Source organism: Musca autumnalis, unplaced genomic scaffold, assembly GCF_047663935.1.
Source record: "Musca autumnalis isolate F117 unplaced genomic scaffold, ASM4766393v1 scaffold_5, whole genome shotgun sequence".
NCBI lineage: Eukaryota > Metazoa > Arthropoda > Insecta > Diptera > Muscidae > Musca > Musca autumnalis.
In genome coordinates, this window is record NW_027412088.1 from 129,446,408 (window position 1) to 129,472,569 (window position 26,162).

The 26,162-nt window shown below is 33.5% G+C and overlaps 1 protein-coding gene across 10 annotated transcripts in view; it reads right to left on the reverse strand.

The window, feature by feature from the left end:
* Positions 1-535: 535 nt before the first annotated feature.
* Rgk2 (Rad, Gem/Kir family member 2) overlaps positions 536-26,162 on the reverse strand; it is a 114,158-nt gene continuing 88,531 nt past the window's right edge. For 7 of the 10 annotated variants that reach the window (XM_073991281.1, XM_073991274.1, XM_073991280.1 and 4 more), the window contains one exon: positions 536-1,089. In XM_073991281.1, coding sequence (XP_073847382.1) covers positions 931-1,089 — 159 coding nt within the window. In that variant the 3' untranslated portion in view covers positions 536-930. Of the gene's footprint in view, positions 1,090-24,857; positions 26,100-26,162 lie in introns of those variants that run through there. The other 3 variants (XM_073991283.1, XM_073991284.1, XM_073991279.1) reach the window with 1 other exon arrangement.

The window sequence follows — 26,162 nt, forward strand, 5'->3', positions numbered from 1 at the left end:
TAAATGTAACATTTAAGATCAGATGTCTTAAATCTCGTCTAATACAATTAAAATTATATGTAATTAGAGTGGTAGTTGGAATAGACAGTTCGCCTAATCGAGGTCCATTGAAATATCGGCGTTAAGACTGGGAATTGAACCCAACACCTTCAGATAGCTAGTTTAAAATTTGCCTAAGTGCGAAGGCCAATAAGTTAGTTGTAAATTGATTATATGTAATTTTTTCATTTATACTAGTTTCTTCAAATGTATACTAAACAAATTCCATGTTACCATTTTGCCAATTACAAAAAAAAAAAAAACAATGCAAAAGGACGTAACTCACTTCGGGCATTTATGGTGACGATATATGCTCTGTTTCGAATCTACTAATTTTGATATGATATTAATTGATATCATTAAAGGAAAAAATGGTTATCGTAGTAAAACTTTTAGATTCTTGCAGATTCTAGAAAAGAGCAAGTAGTTTTTTAGATCAGCAACATTCAACAGTCATTCCGATATGATTCTATATGGAAGAATACTAAGATAGTCGTCGTGTAGAGTTAGTTCTTATATGTATTCCTTTAAAAGTGAATACTTTAGTTCTTATTATAAGTGATTAGTACATACGTATTTGTGTAGGAAAGTGTAAACATACATATATAAATTGACATTGAATTAGAAATTCTTAAAAAATATTTATGGCTATGTTTGTTTTTTTTTTCTTTCGTTTGAATGTAATCATTTAATTTCAAAATTCTCAGGAGATATACGGATTTGGACATTTATGACCACCATTTTTGCACTCACATTTTGTTAAATTTGCATTTAAATCACATATCGTTTGTACTCTCCTCTTTGATTTGGATGAACTTTTGCTTAGTTTGCTATGATCTCCTATTGACATAATATTTTAGTCAGTGTTGTTATTACGGAGTTATTTATGGTTTATAAAACATGTAAGTTTTCACAGCTCTTTGATTTCGAAATATCAGTTAAGCAAATTTTTTGAAGTATCTCCTTTGCCATTTGCAGCGATATATGGGTCCTTGATGTTTTCATTTTAGACGAGTTAGCCTTCTTCTCCCTGGATTCCTTTAGACGCATCTAAAAAATAAAATAAAATAAAAAATTATCTCTTACATGCAAGAATAATTTAAAAAATTGAGTGACGGTGATATCCAAGGAAGAAATATTTCTAGTTAAATAGATAAGCATGTGGTAAACAGCCGGCCTGGCCAGACCAGGTGAAGTAGGGGATGGAAAATACCAAGCAACGGCCCTGACCGGCTTTTACGTGGCGAAGCTGAGGACCCAAATGTTGGGTAAAAACACTTTAACTGCCGAACCAATTAACGTAGGGTGCCACAATTTGGCTGAAATCTTTTTTTATATCAACTGAACTTCTGGTATTGAAAATGGGGTCTCTGGGTCGATGTTTTGACATAGCCCCCATATAACCGTACCTCCCGATTTAAGACGTTTTTTATTTATTACAGTCGACTCCGCTTTACTGTAAATCGCTTTACTGGAAAATATCGGATAAATGAAATCGAGTTCCAGCACCGTTAGATTTTTAGGTCATTTTCTCACTATTTACTCCGCATTAGTGAGACTCCGCATAACTGCAAATATCGGATAACTGAAATGCCATTAAAGTCAATTAATTCCCTTGCCATTGAAATCACTCCCCTTTACTGAAATAAAAGACTATTTTTCAACAGAACAGAACAAAATAAAGAAACAAATCAAAAGAATGCATTGTTCAAATTATTTCAGTAAAGTGAAATGCATCAGGTTAATATAGAAGCGAATTATAGAACAAGGTCGGGGTTTCCTAGAAAATAAGTTTATGAATATTTTAAGTGTTTCCCCGAATGATCACCAATGCAGAGGATGAAAACAGAAATGTTGATGAATAGACAAAGCTTCAAATAAAAACAGAAACTGGACCATTTTTGCTGTAGTAAGCCAATGATGTTGAAAAAGGAGATCAATGTGGATTTTAAACCATTAAATGGTTGGCTCGAAAGGTGGAAGATGCGAGAGAATATTTATTTCATAAACTTTACTGGTGGAAAAGTTCTACTGATACACGCGCAGCTAAAGAGTTGCTAGACAAAAACTCTTCCAAATATATAGCAGAAGATTCGAATATTCTGCAGATAACGCATATCGATGCTTTACTTACTCAACCTCGTATCTTAAAAATACAACTTTTCAGGAGAGACAAAAAACGATTTATATTTTGATATATCGGTGTTTGGGTAATAGTGTAAAACGCAATTATTAGGGAATTGAGTGCATCTATGCATATTAGTAGTAATAATATATTAATCTTTTTCCGTTTAAGCACGAAACGCAATTATTAAGATACGAGTTTGCTTCATTAACAATAATTTTAATTTTTGTTGCTTGATGAATAAGATACGAGTTTGTTGAATTCACAGTTGAGAACAAAAACTACTCCATTAACCGTACTTTAGCTTCATACGTTAGTACATGGAAGTACTATTTATTGAATTTATTGAAAAAGTTTATTGATATTTTAGGCACATTTTAGTTAGTTGTTTAATTGAATTTTTAACAGTTTGATATCTGTGGGAACAAAATTTTGAGTGAAGTTTAGAGAGAGAGAGCAATGATGTTTAGCTATGATGATGTCCCGCTACAATTATAAAAAGGAGTTGCATTTACGACGCGAAGAAATAAAGACCTTCTCAAGACGGCTGCATAAACGACGATTAACGACGATCATTATTCATATGTTTCTTTTATTTTCACTTTCCTTTGTTTTAATTACAATTTCATTTTAATAAACTTGAGCTAAATGTTATATTCATTAACCCTAGACAAAGGCATAGAGTTTCATTTAAAAAGTAACCCTATATATCTATATACAATTTCATATTTCCTGCCCACAATCCACCTGCCTGGCTTAACTCAACGCACCAGCAGTAACCTTAATACAATTTTCAGGCCTTTAACTCCTCACATTAGTATATATTTCGAAAAGCACTTCTCAAGCCTTCGCACTCTTAAATTTTTGAATTCCAATTTTATCTTTAGTAGCATTTATTATATTCACTAATAATAAAAATGTTCACTATCACTTCCTTATCTGAACTCTACACAACAAAGTGGCCCTAAAAACATTATTTTAGATACGTAGCTCTAGGTCCAAGCCCAATTTGTACACATTTCCAAGTCACATACTAGCATAAACAAACTATCCCAACCGAGATTGCATAACAATTTTTAAGATTTTATCTTTATTCGTTCACCTAATACCAAATGCTTTCACTACTAGTCGTAAACTTATTGTTCGAATTTGCAAAAACCCTTTTATACAACTATCCTACACTCCATCAGTGTCCAAATATTCCAATTATAGTACCTTTCGTACCCTTCTTTTGCGAATTTTCACAAAACCAGACTTATCACACACCTAAGCCTTAATAGGAACCCTCACCCAAAATTTCAAGATTCTAGATTCACCCGTTTCTCCTCTGTGTTGATTACCAGTCAGCGCAACCGCGAGTCAGAAACAAATCTTGAACATATCGAGCCCTTCCCGCGAATAAGGTGTAAGCGACAAAAAGCTAATTTTACAGGAGATGGTTTTTATTGAATAACTTTTGATCTAACCAAAATTTTTAATTAAGTTTTGGTATAGTTCCGGTACTAAATGCTATTTACTAAAAAAATACATAATTTGTGGAATATCTTCATTATAACGGTAATTAGTGCCGCTTACATCTTTTTCGCTGTCACGCAATCAGACCGTTACATTAAGAAGTGGCGGTTACATTTAAAAATTTTATTTGAAACAAATCATTTTTAGAGTAATTCACATCTACAATTTAAAAACAAAGCAACTAACTTTAATAAGAAATGTTTATTCTTAAAATCATACGATTAAAGCGTATTTCTTGTAATATAGTCGAATAAATACATGGTATGTAAAGGGGTTCCCTCTACTTGTCACTTTCAAAAAATCGAAAAAAAAATTTATTGACTTATTTTGAAGTACAGGTAGAATAGATCGGAGGAAAATTACGTGAGATATGAGCAATTTATTGTGAAGTCGGTGCCAACGATAGTTCGAAAACGAATTGACCGATCTTCAAATGGTTTGGTGAGCTTATTACACTGTGAACACAATTTTTGGAGCAGAGATAATTCCTTTTGAAGATGAAAGCCCTTGGTGAGTATATTTTAAGTACATTTTCATTTCTAGAATGCATTTCCAAAAAGCCAGTCTTATCAGACACCTAATCATCAATAGAAATCCTCACTCAAAGTTTCAGGATCCTTGCTTCTGCCGTTTCGGCTGGGAATTAAGATACGAGTTTGATGCCATTACGAAAATAGAAGTGAATGAGATACGAGCATATATTTTATCCATTTTCACAGAATAGCGGCAACATATTGAGAAAATAAGTTGTTTCACTAATAAAACGCAAAAATAGCCATCGTTTGATATGAAAATGTCAAAATCACATTTTTCTAAGATACGAGGTTGAGAAAGTAAAGCATCGATATGTCTACTCAGCATTATTCTGCAAACGATGTCGAAAGATCGAATCATAGGAATTAAATTTGTTATCATTTTGATTCTTTTAATTTATTTATTTATATTTAATTTATTTATTTTTATACTATGGATTGGATTACTGAAAAAATTTCGCTTATCCGAAGTTCGGATTACTGGAAAAAATTTCAGTTATCCGAACTCCGCTTAAGCGCAAACTTCTGATAACTGAAATGAACATGCAGATTTTTTTGTCGTTTCAGTAAAGCGGAGTCGACTGTAGCCACATATTACAATCGTATTGACTGTAATTTGGCACAGTGAGTTCGCAATGTGTATAAAATATCCTTGCAAAAATTTGTCAACGTATATATGGTAATATTCAAAAAAGTTTTTCAATCGTTGAAGTTGAGGTTCACCATTTAATAAGTCGCGAACTGTTAATATATTTTATAAAATATGAATATATTTTTATTAATTGAAGTGTTTTAGCCACGATCTTATAGTATGGACCATAACAAATCATTTTCGTGGAAGATGCGTTGGTGGTAATATAAAAAAATGGGAAAAAATGTGTTGAAGTTTACTTGTTTTTTTTGTGTTCTTTTTTGATTTCTGGCCAAACCACGCAAAATTTGAACCTGTGCTCAAAGAAAGAAGTAAACAATACTCCTTGGGCAACATGGTTCTAGTGTATGACTTTTGGATATATATACTGCATCCCCCTAAAATCGATGCTGACATTCTAAAGTTTTGATTTCAGTGTTTTTCGAATTTTTCTTATAATTATAGGGTGCAACTAGATAATAATCCAAACTAGTTTATAGGATTGTAGAACTCGCGATTCCACGTCGTTCGATGTATATCTCATGAGTGTGCTCCGTACAGCTTCCTAGTAATAGGAGTCCAAAGGCGAAAATTTGGTGCGTAAATTTTCTGAAAAAACCTATTTTTTGGCTTTTGATTTTAGTTTTTTACGTGCCGGATCTAAAGAGCTCTTCCGCGGTCGAATCCATCCACTAAAACGCAGGATATAGATACCTTGAAAGTAGGAAAATCTGCAAAAATATATTTTATCAATTCCGTGAATTGAACCGCGATGTTCTTTGATTATTTTTGCATAAATGTAATCCTTTATACGCGATTATAATATTTGCCAAAAAGGTGTGTCACAAATTGCAAAGATTCAGGAGTAATATCCCTATTTATCCCAAAATAGAATGCGGTGGCACATCCGCAGTTCTTGTTCTGTCTAAAATAATTTATATTGACGTATTTTTAATAGGGGGCCATTGAAATCGGATGCACCTTATAATCATATGCACATCGCGTAATTTTTGCCCACTTGAAGGTTTTTTGAATAGTAAGATGCAACTGATGGCACATTTTGGCCGCTGGATGAAACATGGGAAAATCCATGCATATTGATAGACATGGACTCCCTGTATCCGAAAAGACATGCACCTCAACCGATTTAAACCAATTCGCGAATTATACGGTTTTTAACTTCTATGTTTTTTCTTTGATTGTAATTTCAATATTACTCTCTACTTCTTATTTCTATTGCTTATCACAGAAAGCAAATATACTTTCACGATGATTAATTACTTTTCTCGTAGAAGTTTAAGCAAAATACTTCAGGATTTGGATCGAAATTTAGCGAAATAACAGAATAACTCCCAACATTTATTTTTCAAATTTTTCGTATTTAACCAAAAATATATTTTTGAAAAAATTTCCAACAATAAGTTTCCGTTCTTTGTTGTTGCTGTAATATGCAAGTTATAAACGCGATCTTTATACCCTCACATTTTTCTACGCGTTGTCTAGATTCTGTTCGTATTTTTAAATTATTTTTTAGAGATTTTTTGGACTCTGATTTAGAATAAATAAAATTTATTCCAAGATTTCTTCAATATTTTTTCCGCGAAAATAAAAAAAAATTAGCAACTACTTTAGCATCTACGGATAGATATCAAATGCTGCTAACGATTCATATATACATGTTCTTATTACAACACAATAGGAATTTTTAAATATTTTTTCTTTACAAGAGAGTAAAACTGCATATAACTTTTGAGTGCAGCATCCAATTTTGTGAACGCGAACAGATTTGAAACCACGATTTTTTTCGTAACCCATGTACCAAAAATGGCGGATGTGCTCGCCAAAAAAGTTTTTAATTTTTTTCTATGTAATTGTAAAGGAAATTTGAAATTTACCATATATATATTTATATATATGGGAAATGTTGTCAATTATTTCATATTCCATTTCCAAAAAATTGAATTTTTTCTTTTCGCGCTACATTAACGATTTTTGGTACATAGGTTAAGAAAAAATTCCCCAGTACAAATCCGCTCGCGAGCAAATTTTTGGTTGTTGTGGACAAATGTTAATGCGGTTTTACTTCTGCTTTTAAGAAAAAATTATTATAAAAACGCTAATTATCTTATTGAGCACAATTGTCACTAAAAAGTTATCACGAAGTGACGTCATTAAGTAGATTGCATAATATTTGTAAAATGTTACTCAGCATTCGGGGAATTTACAAAAAATTTACAAAATTTTAAATGTAATCCGAATTTTTTGAAAATATAGGTCCATTTACCCGTCAAAAATTACAAAAAAGTTACCGTTTTAAAGAAAGACTTCACGGGGAATCAAATGAGACCAAACTTATAATCATCGGGATAGTAGTTAGGATATTATAGCCAAAATAAGCACATATATGTGTTACATAAAACAAATTTTGGTTTGGAATAATAGTTTTCACATGCATTCTAGAGTTGAAAATAGGTATTGGAAAAATTCAATAGGAGTACTTCTTTTATTTTTCTTGAAACTCCCAAGAAAATGGGCGGATTTTGCTTTATCTACATTCACATAGAAGGTTTCCCATTGAGGAAAGTTATCGGGTTGTTGAAATAAATCATTAGACTTCTTAAACGGAAATAGAGTTCAAATAAACCGCTTTAACTTATATGCATTATTAAAATATGTGTAAATCGCGTAATTATCAAAATCGTTTTGTCCGCATGTGATTTTCATGTACAGTAAGACCATATCTTTTAATTTGTATATATTTTTCGAAATATAATTTGGACGCTAAGATGTAGCATCGGCTGCATCTTAGCATTAAAAAACCTATAAAACATCGCTAATTTGCGCAAAGTTCATACAATTTCGTTCCGCATCCGGTTTTAGTGTCACCATGAAAATCTGCATCGATATATACCTATTTCAAGGCAATCAGTCAAGAACCGTGGATGTAGCATCACACACTATTTTTGGGATAAAATGAATGTAGTTCCCTTATCAGTGAAGTTTTTAAATCTCTGTTTCCGCAAAAAGGAAGATGCTGCACTAGTTTTTTCATAGTAGTGCAAGCGGCCGACTAAATACGCGATAAAATGCGCGATATTTTCAAAAACAATATTAGGTGATTTTCCTACCTTGGAATTTCTCTTATCTCGCGTTTTAGTAGATGGATTTTAACGAGTAATGATTTATTAGATCCGCAACGTAAAAATCCAAAATTTGCAAACATGCACGAGTAAATCGAATGCCAATTGTACAAATTAGACCCGAAATATATGATTTTTAGAAATTTGTTCGCACAAAATTTTCGTATTTGGATACAGATTTCTCTGAAGCTGTGTAGGCTACATTCACGACACATATATCAAATAAATCAGAATCGTGAGTTCTCCATTCCTATATATGATTTTTTGAAAAACCTGTTTGCGGAACGAAATTATAAGAAAATTTCAAAAAACACTTAAAATCTGGCTTCAAAATGTCAGCATCATTTAATGGTAGACGCAGATTAAATTTTGAAAAGTTATACATTGGTGGGATGATCCTTATTTAGTTCGCTTCTACTTTCACTTTGACAGGAAAATCGGGAAAAATGTGGTTTAATCACAAATCGAGAGAAAACAAAAAAAGTCACGTTGGCTTCAACCCATTTTTACCCATTTTTTAACATAAATATAGCCACAGCTTCCACGCAAATCAACTTTGAAGGCCAATATTTTTTGCCAAGTCTAAAAACATTTCATTTTATCCAAAAGCATTAAAATTGTACAATATACAACCACTATTCGCGAGTTATAAAGGGGTAAACCTTGGCTTCAACGATGTTAAATTTTCAATAATATATATATATATATATATATATATATATATATATACTTGTTCCACAAACATCCCAGACGGGACAGGGGAGACTTCTCTCATATCTATGAGTGCACCCCGATTCATATTAGTTCAATAATATGGGATCTCCTGCGAGCAAGGCGGGTGTGAATACCATTGCACCACGGTGCTACCCAATTTACGTTTCATAGGGAACTCAAAATGTCAGTGCCAAAATGTCCCGATATCTAGTATTCTGAAGGTCTTACCAGTATTTTGGCAAAAACTATGAAAACTCTCTGGGCCATACTACAGCCAATATGATTGTAAAATGGGGATAATTGGAGAAAAATACCTTGAATCGGGAGGTACGGTTATACGGGGGCTATATCAAAACATTCACCCAGAGGCCCAATTTTCAGTACCAGATTTGAGCCAAATTTTGACACCATACGTCAAATGGTTCGGCAGATAAATAGTTTTTACCCAATACTTGGGTAAATACTCGAAATCGGGGTACCCTTATATGGGGGCTACAAGAAAACGTGGACCTACGTTAACAAGTTTTGCGAGTATATTGTATATAGTATATATTGAGACTTCACTGTGCCAAATTACAGCCAATAAGATTCCTTGTAGGAAGCAGGGGGTCATGTGTCGACATAGCACCACTTTTTCTACTATTATGGTGACAAAGTCAACACTTTGTCAACATTTTATCAACAATTGATACTTTTACCTTAATAAGAAAAAGCATTGTTTATATTGACAGCTGATAGCCCAACGAAGCATCTTCTTCATTTTTCTTCATTTTCTTAATTATTTGGTGTAAAGTGCGGAGTTTGGTGAACAAAGTTTTTTTGTGAAAAATCAAAAAAAAAAAAAAAAATAGTGATGTAACAAGTGATTAAAGTTAAGGGTTTTCATTTTAATAACATCAAGTATGATCAAAAGAAATTATAAAAGACAAGTGAAAAAGTAGATTATTCTATATCAAAATACATATTCTGAGGCGGCTGACAACATTGGTAGTGATTTCGACAATTAGACATTTGTGGAAGATTGTGGGGCCTGACGAATATATTGTCCCGTCTAGCTGGAAATGCTGAACGCAACTGATATTTAGACACGACATAATAATAAGTTACAATGTTGAAGGATTATTTGGCAAAAATCGATTGCGAGATTTTTCTAATGTTTATACAGCTGTAATAGGTAAGCAAATTTAAGGAAATTTTATTTATTTATACATGTTTATACTTTTCAATAATACGGAAATAGAAAGAGTAAAAACATTTAAATACCTTGGTGTCCAGATTGACGATGAGTGGGATATGTCAAAAGAAATAAAGTGCAGAATTGAAATGGCACGAAATTCATTTTTTAAATACAAAAAAAAAACGCTTACCAGTCACGATATAAGCTTACCAACAAAAATGCGTTTTGTTAAATGTTACATATGGCCAGTACTACTATATTCAGCCGAAACCTGGACCATAAAGGCATCAGATCAAAAAAGAATAAATTCGCTTGAAATGTGGATATATCGTCGCATTTTAAATATTCGCTGGACAGATCGTGTCTCAAATGAGGAAGTGCTTAGACGCATGAATGCCGAACTCCAAGTTGCACGTACGATAAAGACCAGAAAAACATCCTATTTGGGTCATGTAATGAGAAATGAAAAATATAAGCTTCTCCAAATCATTATTCAATCTAATATCGAAGGAAAAAGACCAAGAGGAAGGAAAGAAACAACATGGATAAATAACATTAAAGAATGGACGAAGAAGAAGAACGAAGTCTTCTGAATGCCGCCAGAAACCGAAGCCTTTTGATAATTGAATAAAACATGTCATTTAATTGTATAATAATATAAACAATTAGTTAAGTTAAATGTGGTAACACAAAATTGTAATTGTATGATCGCTAACGTCCGAATACGGATTGGCAAATAAAGAAGAAGATACTTTTCAATTCTTAGATGATATATCAACATTCAGCGAATCGTCTGATAAAACGTTAAGTGAAGCAGAAGAAAATATTTTAAGCAGAAGTCGAACCAAGTCTTATGGCCAAGAAAATAAAAAGGCGATGATATTATATTTCTGACAATGAAAACGGCTTTATTTACTAATTTTGTGCTTATGTGGAATCTTGGGCATAGCCCTTTATAAAGACAAAAAATACTGTAATATTTCGTCTTATTAAACATACTATTTAGCTTTTTAATCTACAAAAAGTTCCAAATAGGCCAAAAAAGTTAGTAGTGGTACCAAAATCTCCATATGACCCTTTATGAACTATTGACTCACTACCTCCAATGTCTATACTGACTCACTACCTACAATGTCAACACATGGCCCTCAGCAACTACTGACTTACTACTGACATACTAGTTCCAATGCCACTACTGACTTTCGAATGACACGTTCATACAAAACGTCTATAGGAAATAACATGAGTCGTATACAGTTTGTCAGTAGTACTGTTGACAATGTCAGTAGTGTGTATAGATTCACGGTATATGATGATGAGGTAAAGACAGCAATAAACCGGCTGAAGAATAATTAGGCAGCAGGAGGCGACGGCGTACCAGCCGAGCTGTGCAAAAACGGAGGCGACACGATGATAAGGTGTATGCATCATCGTTAGCACCACTTGGCAGGAAGAACGCGTACGCGACGATTTGAGAATCATGTGTCCCGTCCACAAGAAGGGAGATAAGACTGTGTATTCTATCTACACGGGCATAAGTCTGCTATCTATATAAGATAATGTCAGGGATATTATGTGAACAATTAAATGTATGGTTCCGAAGTCTAGGTACTTGCGGAAGTAGATAAGGCACTGCTTGGTTTGTTTGAGAAAAAAATCTTCGAAATATCTACGGGCCAATATGCATTGACGGTCAATATCGACACAGCACAGTGTTGCCGCGTGGACAAAAATCAAAAAATGTGATGTTAACTTTTACATATGTTTATGTTTTTTCTTACAGTAAACACATCAGATACAACGAATCTGAAAGAATTTTGTCGATATGTGCATCCATAATGAAGTGATAGCTCTTTAAATATGAAAAATATATCCCAGGTAATCTAAAGCGATAATCATATGAAAATTAGACGACATTTAAAACAACATTTTCTGAAAAGTTTGTTGATAATATTATAAGTTTTGGATGGGGATTTGATGGGTGGGCTCTAAATATCAGAGTACGTAAAATACTTTAAATAAAATTTCCAATCGTTTCGTTTCGTATTTTCCATAGGAACAATACAAAACGAAACATAACCCTCGTTGGCCGAGCTCGCTGTTTAGTTTCGTTTTGTTTACATTCGTGAGTACGAACAAAACGAAAAGCGAAAAGTACTCAACTCCACAACAACAGATAGAAAACTAAATTGTACTAAACACATGTGAATGAATCAAAAACGTTTGGTGGTTGATAAAATTCACTGTGGTTGTTGATGTTTTATTGGGTCCCAGCAAACCAATCGTACCGAAATCGTAGCGAAATCGGAACAAAATTCGGACGATACGTCCGATTTCGGATCCGAAATCGTAACGATATCTTAACGAAAGTTGTATGAAGTGGTTGACATAATTTCGGAACGAAATGTCGTAGCGAAATCGGATAGATTTCGGTCAGAATTCGGAACGAAATCGGAAGAAAATCCTTGGGAAATTCGGAATGCGATTTTTTTCCTCCGAATTTTCGTACAGATTTCTGAACGATTTCGGAATAATGTCGTATGAAAATCGGAAGTACCTTCCGAATCTTCGTAAAAATTTCTAAACGATTTTGGAATAATGTCGTATGAATATCGAAGGAAAAAATTTTTCTGACGTTTCTTCTTTATTTATCAAATTTTCTTTGTTATGTTTTTTTATTGGAAGATTGTAATTTCAAACGTTTCTAATGATTTTCACTGTTGTTATCATTTTGTAGTTATAGTAGAACAATGTAAACATTGTATACGAATATGTTAAGCGTATCAGCATTAGGTTGAATTTTTATATGTTGCATTTATATTAAAAATATTTAAAAATTGTATATGCGAATTTTAAGACCAAGCATTTTGTTTTTCGACAACAAACTAAAATGTTGTTTGTTAGATATATACAAAAGATGGTTGTTGTGCGAAGGGAAATTTGTTTCCGACATATCGATCCGAATTCGTAACGAAATCGGAAGAAAAACAGTAGCATTTTCGAAGGGAAATTTACTTCCGACATTCTCTCCGAAATCGGAACGAAATCTGTACGAATTCCCCTACGAAAAATCGTTTAGAAATCGGGACGAAATCTGAACGATTTTGATTCCGAAATTGTTCCGATGTGTCGGACATCAGACATTTGGTTTGCTGGGTTGTTATGCTATCAAATGTGTGTGTGCCTGAATGTGCCAATGATCATTTCACACAACACACGATTCATTTTTCATTCGTTCACATTAGTTTATAGTTATATTATGATTATTTTTCGGTTTGTAAGTCATCGAAATAAGAAATAAAGACCACGTAAAATACATATACAGTGACACAGAAAAGTATACATACACCCTACAAAAATGCAGTTTTGGCTAAATCGTTGGGTTTTTTACAGCAACAACTGCACTGTGTGGCTCTTTGGTGACAAAATAACCATAATTACACAAATGTATTTTAATCTAATGCGTATATTTATTACAATTGAAGAAATTCAATTTTCACAACACAGAAAAGTATACATACACCCCAAGGAAATACGAGTATAATCGTAAAATTTATGGAATTAGTAGCAAAATTTATACATTTTTTAGTTTTGGCGAATGTCTCTGGGTGTCTGAGATATATTTTAGAGAAAAGAAAATAATTTTTTGGGTGTCAAATGCGGTTATTTAGGGTCAAATTTCTTATATACCTCGTTTAAGCGGACCCTTGCTTAATTTTTTGCGTTTTTAGCTATTGTACTTTATAAAAAGCACAAATTTCGTATCATATGGCAAATCTGGAAACCCTAGAAGGCTTTGAAGTTGTTTTTGTGCGAAATATACCTTCCTGAACGTCGATAAACGCACGTTTTCCCCCAGATTTCTCAGGAAGTGAATAGATTCCGAGGAATTCTTGGTGCAAATTACATATAGATGGCCTTGAATTGCCTTGTAATATTGTCAGATACAATCCTTGAGCATCAATCGACTCAGAAATGTACAATTATACGAAACGTTTCGCGCCTATAGTAACGGTAATGATCATAATACGAAAACGACGTTGTTCACAGTACAAATTTCATGCTTTTTTGGTAGTGCTTATATTTTGTTGCTTTAGCAGCTTTGGGAACAGGTTTGTAACAAAATATGTCACATTTCTGATTCAATTAATGTCCAAGGATTGTATCCGACAATATTACAAGGTAATTCAAGGCTATCTATATGTATTTTGCACCAAGAATTCCGCGGAATCTATTCACTTCCTAAAAATCTGAGGAAAAACGTGCATTAATCGACGTTCAGGAAGGTATATTTCGCATAAAAACAACTTCAAAGCCTTCTAGGGTTTCCAGATTTGCCATCTGATACGAATTTTGTGCTTTTTTTAAAAAGTACAATAGCTAAAAACGCAAAAAATTAAGCAAGGGTCAGCTTTAACGAGGTATATAAGAAATTTGACCCCAAATAACCGCATTTGACCCCTAAAAATTATTTTCTTTTCTCTAAAATATATCTCAGACACCCAGAGACATTCGCCAAAACTAAAAAATGTATAAATTTTGCTACTAATTCCATAAATTTTACGATAATACTCGTATTCCCTTGGGGTGTATGTATACTTTTCTGTGTTGTGAAAATTGAATTTCTTTAATTGTATTAAATATACGTATTAGATTAAAATAAATTTGTGTAATTATGGTTATTTTGTCACCAAAGAGCCACACAGTGCAGTTGTTGCTGTAAAAACCCAACGATTTAGCCAAAACTGCATTTTTGTGGGGTGTATGTATACTTTTCTGTGTCACTGTATATGTATGTATGTATATTCTTGTTTAATGGGAATTCTTAGTCCATCTAATTAAGTGCGTAGGTCCGTCTGTCGCATTCCCTCTAGCATATCCATATGTAAATGAACTGAGGCAAGCTAAAAACCGAATTTAGTTAATTTCATATATGTATTTCGATTTTTTATAAGATATTATATAAGAATGTTTTACATTTAGAGAAAGATAACTTAAAGAAAATTATATTCAATAACTTAAACTCAAATAAAAAATAAATACAAATATTTAATTATTAATATTCATATTCAAATACGCCATTGACTCTTTTTAGCAAAATATGATCCAAATTTTTTGGTGTCAACTTATTTATTTTTTATTTTAATTATTTAAATAATAGGTATAATGAATTTAATATAATAATGTCTTACATTTAGAGAAAGAAAACTTAAATGAACGTTATTTTCAATAACTTAAAATCAAAATCAATAATTTAAAAAAATAAATTAAAATATTTAATTATTAATATATAAATACGCCATTGACTCTTGTCAGTAAAATATGTTCCAAATTTGCTGGTGTTAACCTATTACGTCTATCGGATAATATGTATATGTATATTGATCTATATCCCAATCTGAACCGATTTCAGTATAAACTACTATTTTTTTGAGAAACTATGTCAACCAATTAAACGATAAAGGAATATCAAACTTACAATAATATCGTAACATTGGCAACACTAAATGACCAAGTATTCTGATGACAACTTATAGGGTTGTTAAGCAATCACATGTGTGTGTGCCTCAGTGTGTCATTGACAATACGCACGGCAAACGTTTCCCAAAAATACTTGTCGTTTCGGTCGCGAATGAAACAACTCGGCAAAGCATAGCCGAAGTTACATTTCAGCAATCGTACTGTTTCCATCTTTTTACGTTGAAAAGTTTGTGTTTTTGTTTTGGTTGTGAGAATGAAACGATTCAGAGAAGCTGAAAAGTTTGTGGCTTTGTGTGATTGGTACGGGAATCGTTTTGTTTCTTTCCGTTCATTGCTAAATATAAAATTTTAGTACAAAAAGTTGACATCAACTGCACATGGGCAAAGTACCGTTATCAAGAATTAAAAATTTAAATTTGATAAAAAAATATAAATTCTTAATATTTGGTAGAGTATATCTTTGATTGCCACCTTGGCTCTTGATTTCCGTTAATTGGACATCCCTTCCGAGGTGAAATGTTTAAAAACATTCTGCCCATCCCTGCAACCTTCTGAGATATATCGGTTCAGATTTTATATAGCCCCCATATATATCTTTTCCCGATTTTGCTACAACTTGTTCAATTTTGATCGAATAGCCTTCAAATTAAATATGTGTTATTTTTCTTAGGCCCCTGAATAGCTACACCGATTTTCACAAAAATCGGTTCAGATTTGGATATAGCCCCCATATATATCTTCCCCGATTTTGCTATAATTCGCTCAATTTTTGATGAATAGCCTTCAAATGTAACGTAGGATGTTCCTCAGGCCCCTGTTCAGTTTTACCTTTGACCTAGGTTGATAAATGTTTCCACAACTACTTATGAGGGCACATGAATGAAAAAAAATTCAACTTTGGTCCATATCGGTTCAGATTTGAATATGGCTTCGATATATTATTTCGCCCGATGTCACTCAATTACGGATAAGTACGTCATATTTTCCCAATTTAATCAATTGCGTGATTAGTGCATCGAATACATAAAATCGGCAGAAATATATATGAGAGCTATATCCAAATCCAAATCGATTTTTGTCAAATTCTGTGAAACTGAAAAGGGGCTTAAGAGAACATCCTATGTTAAATATGAAGCCTATTTTTCAAAAATTGATAGATTTATAGCAAAATCGGTGAAAGACATATATGTAGACTATATTCAAAGCTGTACCGATTTTTGCGAAATCATATCAAAATCGGTAAAACTGAAGCTATCTCCAAATCTGAACCGATTTTTGTGAAAATCGGTAGAGCTACTCAGGGGCCTAAGAGAAAAACATTTAAAATTGACCGAGTTATAGCAAAATCGGGGAAAGATATATGTGGGGCCTATATCCAAATCTGAACCGATATGGACCAAAGTTGAAATTTTTCATTCCTATGCCCTTATAAGTACTTGTGTAAAAATTCATCAACCTAGGTCAACTCCTTCTATTTTTGTCCACTTTTGTATGGAAGCGGACAAAAATCAAAAATTGTGATGTTAACTTTTACATATGTTTATGATTTTTTCTTACAGTAAACACATCCCATACAACGAATCTGAAAGAATTTTGTCGATATGTGCATCCATAATGAAGTTATAGCTCTTTAAATATGAAAAATATTTCCCAGGTAATCTAAAGCGGTAATCATATGAAAATTGGACAATGTTTAAAATAACTTTTTCGGAAAATTTTGTTGATAATATTAAAAGTTTTGGATGGGATTTGATGGGTGGGCTATAAATATAAAATTTTAGTACAAAAAGTTGACATCAACTGCACATGGGCAATGTACCGTTATCAAGAAATCAAAACTTAAATTTGATAAAAAAAATTAAAATTCTTATTATTTAGTAGAGCAGATCCTTTGGTTTGCCACCTCGGCTCTTGTTTTCCGTGAATTGGACATCTCTTCCAAATAAAAATGTGCAAGCATTTTCTGCCCATCCCTGCAACCTTCTGAGATATATCAATATTTTAATGAATGGTGACCTTAACCCACTTACAGTCGAAATTTTTTTTTGCGAGAAAACATAAAATTTAAATGAAAATTTCATGTTTGAGACCTTCGAAGCATTTTTATGAAATAACTTTTTTCTCTAAAACGTACAGTTTTCCCGAAATCGGACCTTCTTTAAAATTTTTTTATCCAAAATCGAAAATTAAAAAAAAAACATTTTTTAGAACTGCTTACGTCTTAAGCCAAATGTGAGGAAATATATAGGCCAAATGAAACACTATAAACGTGGAACGACAGCTGACAGACAATACTATAAGAAAAAAAAACACAAAATATGCGCAAATTTCTAGTGTTACGTCAATTTTTTGACAAATTTTTGCAACATGCTTCTTTCACGAGTGCACACAACCGCATGTCTCTCGCCCACTCAATGGTACATTATTGTTTATTACTATACCTGAATCTATAAAATCAATGAATGAACGTCCATATAACATACCTGTTTCATTCATAGGGTCCTTTTATAATAGTGTGTAAAAAACGGAACAATATTAATAAAAATAGCCTGTGTCTCTACGCACAAAACATAAGTGGGTTACATATTTATACATACATATATTTATACATATTTATATTTATTTTATTTTTAAGTTAATATGTTTTAAGTAACAATAATGTGATTAATTAAATATTTATAAAAATGAAAAAAATTGTTTTTATTCGTAATTGGTAGAACAAAATTTTGTGAGTTATATAAAACTTTCGTGAATACACACAGACTAGCTAAGAAGGAAAGTATCACATATTGAATTTGAAGACTATTCGAGCAAAATTGAGGGAAAGATATATATGGTGGCTATATTCTAATCTGAATCGATTTTTGTGGAAATCGGTAGGGCTACTCAGGGGCCTAGGAAAGTATCACATATTAAATTTGAGGACCATTCGATCAAAATTGACCGAGTTATCGCAAAATCGGGGAAAGATATATATGGGGGCTATATCCAAATCTGAACCGATATGGACCAAAGTTGAAATTTTTCATTCCTATGCCGTATCGAGTTAAACGTATCGAGATATAACGATTACGTTGGCTACACCAAGAACGATTATGAACCTAAAAAGGCGTATAAATACCGGCCGCACGATATTCCAAATAGAAAAAGTAAGGCAACGATTATAAAGGAAAGGAAATCTTTTTTAGTTCCTTTTTACACCCTTGTGTACGTGTGAGATTAACGGGTGTGTAACTCCCCTTTAATCGATTTTTCAAAAAAGATAAATTTTTCCCCAACAGCATGATTTTGAATTGAAGTTCCCTAATAGCTACAAATAATTTTTATTATTTTCAAAAATGGTTTATTGAAAGTTATTAAAAATTCATCGGATAGGTAGCGTTTCATATTCAAAGTCAGTATTATTTTCTTATAGCAACAACTGCACTTTGTGTCTCCTTGTTGACAAAATAACCATAATACAAAAATGTGTTTAATATAATACGATTATTTATTGCAATTAAGTACAGTACACATTGTCAGTTTTGAATGACGACTTTTTGCAATTATCGATAACTGTCCAACCATCCAGCAACCACAAAATAGTTTGTGGTTGCATGATGAATGACAAAAATGAATGGCCACACTAGCAAGCAACAACAAAGCTGTCATTCAAAACTGACAATGTGTACCCAGCTTTAGAGAAGTTCAATTTTTACAACACAGAAAAGTATACATAACACTTAAAACTATTTCCATTATAGTTATAATAACTTAATGCAGGTACATTGAGATATCTTCATTTGTTTTGTACAAAGTCTCGGGCCACACTAGAGTAATTTCAATGAAATTTTGACATGAAACTTTGCCTTTTTTGAGAAAAACACATAATTTCAAGAAACTAGTCTACATTTGTTCTGCAATTTTGCTTTGTTGCAATATTCGTATGAAACAAACATACCGTTTTATTTTACATTTTCTTTTACTTTCATGTCAAAATTTCAGTGAAATTGCTCTTAGTGTGGCCCGGGACAAATGAACAAATGAAGATATCCCAATGTATTTGCTCGCAACGTGAAGGGAACTTAAAACTTGAATTTTATGAAAATTTCATCTGACCTCTGAAGCAAATAATATGTATACATTTCGCACCATATCTCCAAAACCGTAAATTTTTTCTTAATGTTTTCTTTTGATAAAATATTCGCTGGAAAGTAGTTCACAACTCTTAAGAACATGTCATTGTTGTAAAATGCCTCTATCACGTTGTTTTAAGTATATTTTTCAACGACGATGTAATAAATATGTCAATAACGAAATCCGAAATGCAAGAATAAACTTTTGGTGTGAACTGTGTTTGAAATACGTTTTGTGAAAGGTATGATACAAAACACCGCTGAAATAACCATTTTAGAGTTTCAGAATGTTCTTAAGAATTGCTGAGAACTTTATTTGGAAGATTTTCGTATAAGGTTACTTGGTTCAACTCCCATTAGTTTAGCTGATATTGACCAGATGTTGATGCCCTAGATGAATTTTGTTTTCAAAAGATAAGTTCCAGTAGTTTAGGCCTACACTATTGCCAAAGACGGCTAGGTCAAATTCCTAATTGTTTCTGAGATAAAGGCCTGAAAAATGCAAAAAAATTTAGTTTTAGCCCGGTTTCGAAGAGGCCATAAAATCTGAACTGGATCTGACAGGACGAAATCCTACTAAGGTTTTTGTAGTCTCAATATGTACTTTCAAAAAATATATACTAGAATTTGTTTGCATTTTCAGTATTGCATGGTGTAAGAATGGATAATCGACTAATCCACGAATCAGTTTTATAATAAACAGTGATTTCAACATAAAACCTCTTCTCTCGAGCGTGGGCAGGTCAATTAATATTAGACGACTTTCATAAGGGAAGAGTTTTTATTTTTATTTAATGGAACAACTTAACGTCTTCAGCATACATCAAAATTTTAGAGAAACGTATAACAGAAAGTATTATTACAATGAAAGGTAGATATTACAATGAAACACCTGTTGTTGTAATTGAATGATCAATCTACCGAACTGGAAGACACTACAATTCATGAAGGAAAAAACATTCGATTGTATATGTATTGAGAAAGGATTCTGGAAACACAAAGACAGTAGGCAGACTTGATAGAAAAAAGGGTTCAAAAGTACTTTATATCTGCAAATTTGCAATAATGTTCGTATAAATAGAAGTTATCAAGCTCCGCCTTTGTCTAGCCAATCACATCCGATATGCATGATGAGCTGAATGACCACCAGCGAAACGATCGTAGCATATTGGTTGTATGTCTGGGACTTTGCTAGATATCTAGCTCAATTAATTCAAACAATTTAAAACTTTCATAATAACCTTCGTCCTAATAAGACAACAATAAATAAAAGCTGACTGCAGTTGCTAAATGTTGCTGGAAGAGATTTGCCCAGCAACAATGTTACAAACTTGTTACTAAATATCGTGAAAATAGAACATAACTACACACGATCAGTTTCGACTGTCGATTTTTCGGAAATGTCGATAACTGTCAAACTGCCTAGGTACACAAAAATATTTTGTGGTTGCCTGATGACTAACAAAAATGAACGGCCACACTGGTAAGCAACCGATTATTTTAGCACAACTGGCAGTCAAAACTGATCGTGTGTACCCCAATTTAAGCTGTTAATTTGATAGCAACAAACCTAATTTCGTACTTATCTTTATTCTCTTTAGCTGAAAAAGAGACAGTTATCCGATTCGACTACCTGCAAACAATTGGTTGTTGAGTATAGTATTGGGCCTCATCTTTCATGAGATCCGTATTATATGTATATAATCCAAAAAATGTTCTTCTTGATAAAAAACAAAAATATTATTCGTTAAAATAAATAAAGCAACACTTTACAAATCCATCAAATTCTCACTCAAGATCTATTTACCAGGATTCTGGATCCTTCTATGAGAATTCTGGATTCTTGTTCTATGAGAATTTGAAATGAAAAATATTCCTTTTATATATTTGACAGTTTTTGATGTGGTCGACTCCTCAACCTCATCACTAAAAATGCAGCCCAAGAAAAACTAGGGAAAACAAGTAAGAAAAGCGTTCGGTCGGGCCGAACTTTTTATACCCTCCACCACAAATTTCAGCCATTTCGGTGGATTAATGTGGCCACAACCTTCAAAATACCGAAATTCGGAAGGTACCGTTCTATGGGGGCTATATGATGGCGTGGACCTATACCTACAAATTTCTGGGGGAAAGTTTTATACGCCTAAAGAAGACTAAATACCAAATTTCAGCCATATCGGTGTGATAATGAGGCTAAAACGTTCAAATTATCGAAAATCGGGAGATATTGTATTATGGGGGCTATATCAACACGTGGACCTATATAAACATTTTATGGTAGAAATGTTTCTTAGCCTCTGGAAACACAAAATACAAAGTTACAACCGATTCTTTGGTCAAATGGGACTAATACATTCAAAATATATTAAAATGACGCGTACTTTATATGGGGCGTTATATGGGGGCTATACCAAAACGTGGACCTATATAAACCAACTTTGGTAGGAATGTTTTTTGGCCTCTGGAGACACAAAATACCAATTTACAACCAATTCGGTGGTAAAATGGGACAAATATCTTAAAAATTCCTTAAAACGACGACGCGTCACGCGTCATTTTGTATGGGGGCTATACAAAAGCGTGGACCTACATAGCCCGCTTTCAATACCAAAAGTCCTACGTAAATATAACATATTTTCCCAAAATTTCATCAACCTACGCCAATCCGTTCGGACGCTAGAGTGATTTCCACAGACGGACAGACAGACAGACGGACGGACATGGCTATATCGATGTAGAATTGCACGCTGATCAAGAATATATATACTTTGTGGGGTCTACAATGATTATTTCGAGTAGTTACAAACGTAGTGACAAACTTAATATACCCCCATCCTATGGTGGAGGGTATAAAAACCCAAGAATAGAAAACACGCGGGCTGATGTTGTCTGTTTGATGGTTTTAGAGAGACTCAACTTTATTCACAAAATATTTACAGATCTTAAAACTAACACACACATACAATACATTTAGTAATGCATGCTGTGTACATATATGCAACGCACACAATGCGTAGCGGTGATAAGATTACACATTTTACGACCGTCCCTTTTTATCTTAACTCAAGTGTTTTGGGCACGTCTCGTTAATTATTTATGACCGACAGCTGTTATATTTAACAATAGGTTCTTAGCAAACATGCATTCAAATAAATCTACCTGGCTGTATTCACACAGAAAAATAGTTTTCTACAAAACTTAACATGCTCTCGGCCTTAAAAGATTCTAATCTTTTAACAATTATTATTATCATTAAGATATTTTCATATTTTTTTTCATTTTCGAATTGCTACGAGATTACTCAGATTTTACGTTAATACTAGGAATAGAAAGAATTATGATAATTTAAATCTAGGTGATGGCTCCCAACACCTTTAGCAACCAGCTGGGACGAGGACTTCTTTTCCCTCGATGAAATACGTGGTATACCCATTTTTTGCTTGAAGAATACTGCTTTTTAATAGGGATTGTTCCATTTCCCCTATCACCATAACCGGAAACAATTCTAAGACCTCTTTTGTCACCAATTGCTGTCGTACGATTACGTGATACATGTCGTACAATTGGACACTTGCGCCGTTCTGCACCGGCAACTTCTTCATCATTGGCATTTAACACTGATATCTTTCTGCTATCGCCACTGTGTATTTTTGTGATTTTATATCCATGTTGTTCACTCTCAATTTTTTGACATCACTCTCAAGGTTTTCAGAGCGATGGAAATTGATAACATTCTCTTTAAAATCGGCATTAGGTTTGAATTGGAAACCACCGATATGTACTTCTTTAGTACCTTTCTTCAGTACCATCACTTCAAGATCACTTTTGGGAATTTCTATGTGATCTTTCTCTCTTCTGGCTTGACTCATATCTTCTTCGTCACACAGTAATTTGTCATAGACAGCACTTTCTTCGCGTAGTTGTTGTTGTACCATTTCATCTCGGCACCGTTGAAATTCAGCCTCCATATTGGCAAGATCAGCAACTTGACGTGTACGTTCATTGTCCAGCAATTGTTCCAACTCCTCATTTCGGCTATTCAATGCAGCATTTTTACATTCCAGTTCTCGGATGCAACTATCCAAACCATCAATACGTGTACCTAATGCACGTAATTCATCATTTTGTTCACGTAGTTGTTTATTTTCGACTTTTAATTTTCGCGAAAAATCCACGCACGCGTTTTCATTCTCAGTTTTCGAGTTCCTAACAACTTCCTGTGCAGGCCCTACACTACCTGAGAACTGTTCCTCAAAATTTATGTTCACCTTTTTTGGTGCTACTCTTAAAATGTTCCCACTTCTTACTATTTCGTAACAAATTTGTAGATAGTGGTAATGACTTGTGTAGTCACCCTCTTTCCCTACTACCTCCATATATCGCACGTAATGTGACAATAATGATTGATAACTCTTTTCGAAGTCTTTTGTTCTTGAGAAAAGAGCTCTTCTAATCTCCCCCCAAAACTCAAAAGAAGCATCTACTAAATTAATTGTTTCCCTTATATTTGGCGGTCCTCTTTGGAGCAGTCCGGATTCCTTTCCACACTGTTCCGATGAACTTAAGCTGTTCACCTCAGCTATAAAATCTACATTATGTAGACGTGGCACTTCTATAGGCACAAACAAACCCATAGCTTCCATGTTTTCCTCTATGCTTTTAACGGCATATTGCACTCCCACAGCGAATATGCAATGATCGTATGGTACTTTTTCCATACGTCGGAGCTCCCCTTCGTTTCCTAAAAAGTCCGTTCTTGCTTCCGCGAAAGAACTAACTATTTTGGAACACTTTTCCCTAATTTCCTTGGCTACACTTGTTTGAGCAATTTTGCATATTTGTAAATCAATGGACACTATATACTCGCCCAACATCCTTTGATGTTGGATGAATTCTTCAAAATTCATTTTTGCGAGATACACTTCTTGTCGCTTTATATATTTTTAGATATAAAATTGGCCTTACACACTCTTTGCTTCGAGTGTGCGCCTTTTATACAGACGGATAACCTAACGAGGTTTCTTTTTAACTTACGTGCCTACCTCGTCTCTAAAATAGTGAATAAATCCGCCGCAGTATTCTTTTACACTACGCGAACTATCACTTTATACCGACTAAGCCTAACATAGTCACTTTTTAACTACGCGCCTAATACTTTTTTTAAAACTGACGTATGCACTACAACACTTCACTAAAATGCTAGCCTTTCACGTCACTACTACTACGCGATCTATTTCGTGTCTATACTACACACGAAATAATCACGTCGGGGTCACCAAATGATGAGGTCGACTCCTCAACCTCATCACCAAAAATGCAGCCCAAGAAAAACTAAGGAAAAAACCCAAGAATAGAAAACACGCGGGCTGATGTTGTCTGTTTGATGGTTTTAGAGAGACTCAACTTTATTCACAAAATATTTACAGATCTTAAAACTAACACACACATACAATACATTTAGTAATGCATGCTGTGTACATAAATGCAACGCACACAATGCTTAGCGGTGATAAGATTACACATTTTACGACCGTCCCTTTTTATCTTAACTCAAGTGTTTTGGGCACGTCTCGTTAATTATTTATGACCGACAGCTGTTATATTTAACAATAGGTTCTTAGCAAACATGCATTCAAATAAATCTACCTGACTGTATTCACACAGAAAAATAGTTTTCTACAAAACTTAACAGTTTTCTCCTTTATAAAAGTTGTCATTTCACATTTTCATAGAAACGGAATTGAGCCCCAGGTCATGTAAGTAGCACAACAACAACTCGTTTTTTTTCTGAAAATTGTTCTATATGTCAAAATTGTTGTTTACATTTTCATACAATTTATTCGCAATAACAAAAAATCCGACAGACTGAAACAAGCAGGGTTCAGACCTAACCGTTCCTGTGTGGACCAAATAAATAGTCTGCGATTGATAATCGAACAATGCAACGCCAGTGTATTTAACCTTCGTAGATTTTGAAAAAAAACCTTCGATTCTCTAAATAGAAAAAAAAAATCTGGGAGGCATAGATCCAGGATTCGTCGTCTGGGACGATCTTATAAATGTCGTTTGAAGCACCGCGATTGTTTTTATTCACAATTTCTTTGCACCAATCCACAAGAGTCTCTTTTTGAGCGATTGACCAATTTTTCTGGGTCTATCTAATGTTAGTTGGTGGAAGAAATGCCCAAGGGTGCATCTATCTCACGGTATATAACATGGCGATCTTACATTATCCGCTCACGCACGGCTTAATTTTTTTTTGATACAACGGCCGTTTTGGACCCTTACGATCTTAATTCTTTAGCAAGTGTCGGCCACGATAGAATTCACTAAACCAGTTTTTCATAGAGCCTTAGGATTGTCCTTTATCGACATACAAATATTTAATTTGATCCACGTCGAAAGTTTTGCAAAATTATTATTATTATAATGTTCACAAGTAAATTTAATTTTTTGCAAACTGATTTTTCAAGTCACTGTAAACAACCCAATACATGGTCGTATGTCAAACTGTCCTGAGTACGCTTTGGCAAAATAACTGTCAAGCTTTCCAAGAAATGTCCAATGACGCTTGGCGACACTGCGTGTTGCCTAGGCCAGAAATTTTGTAGTGCCCCTCGTATTGTTGGCTGTTAAATACAATTTGCACTTAGAGAATTTGCCATTAAATGTGTAATTTACATTAAAAATTT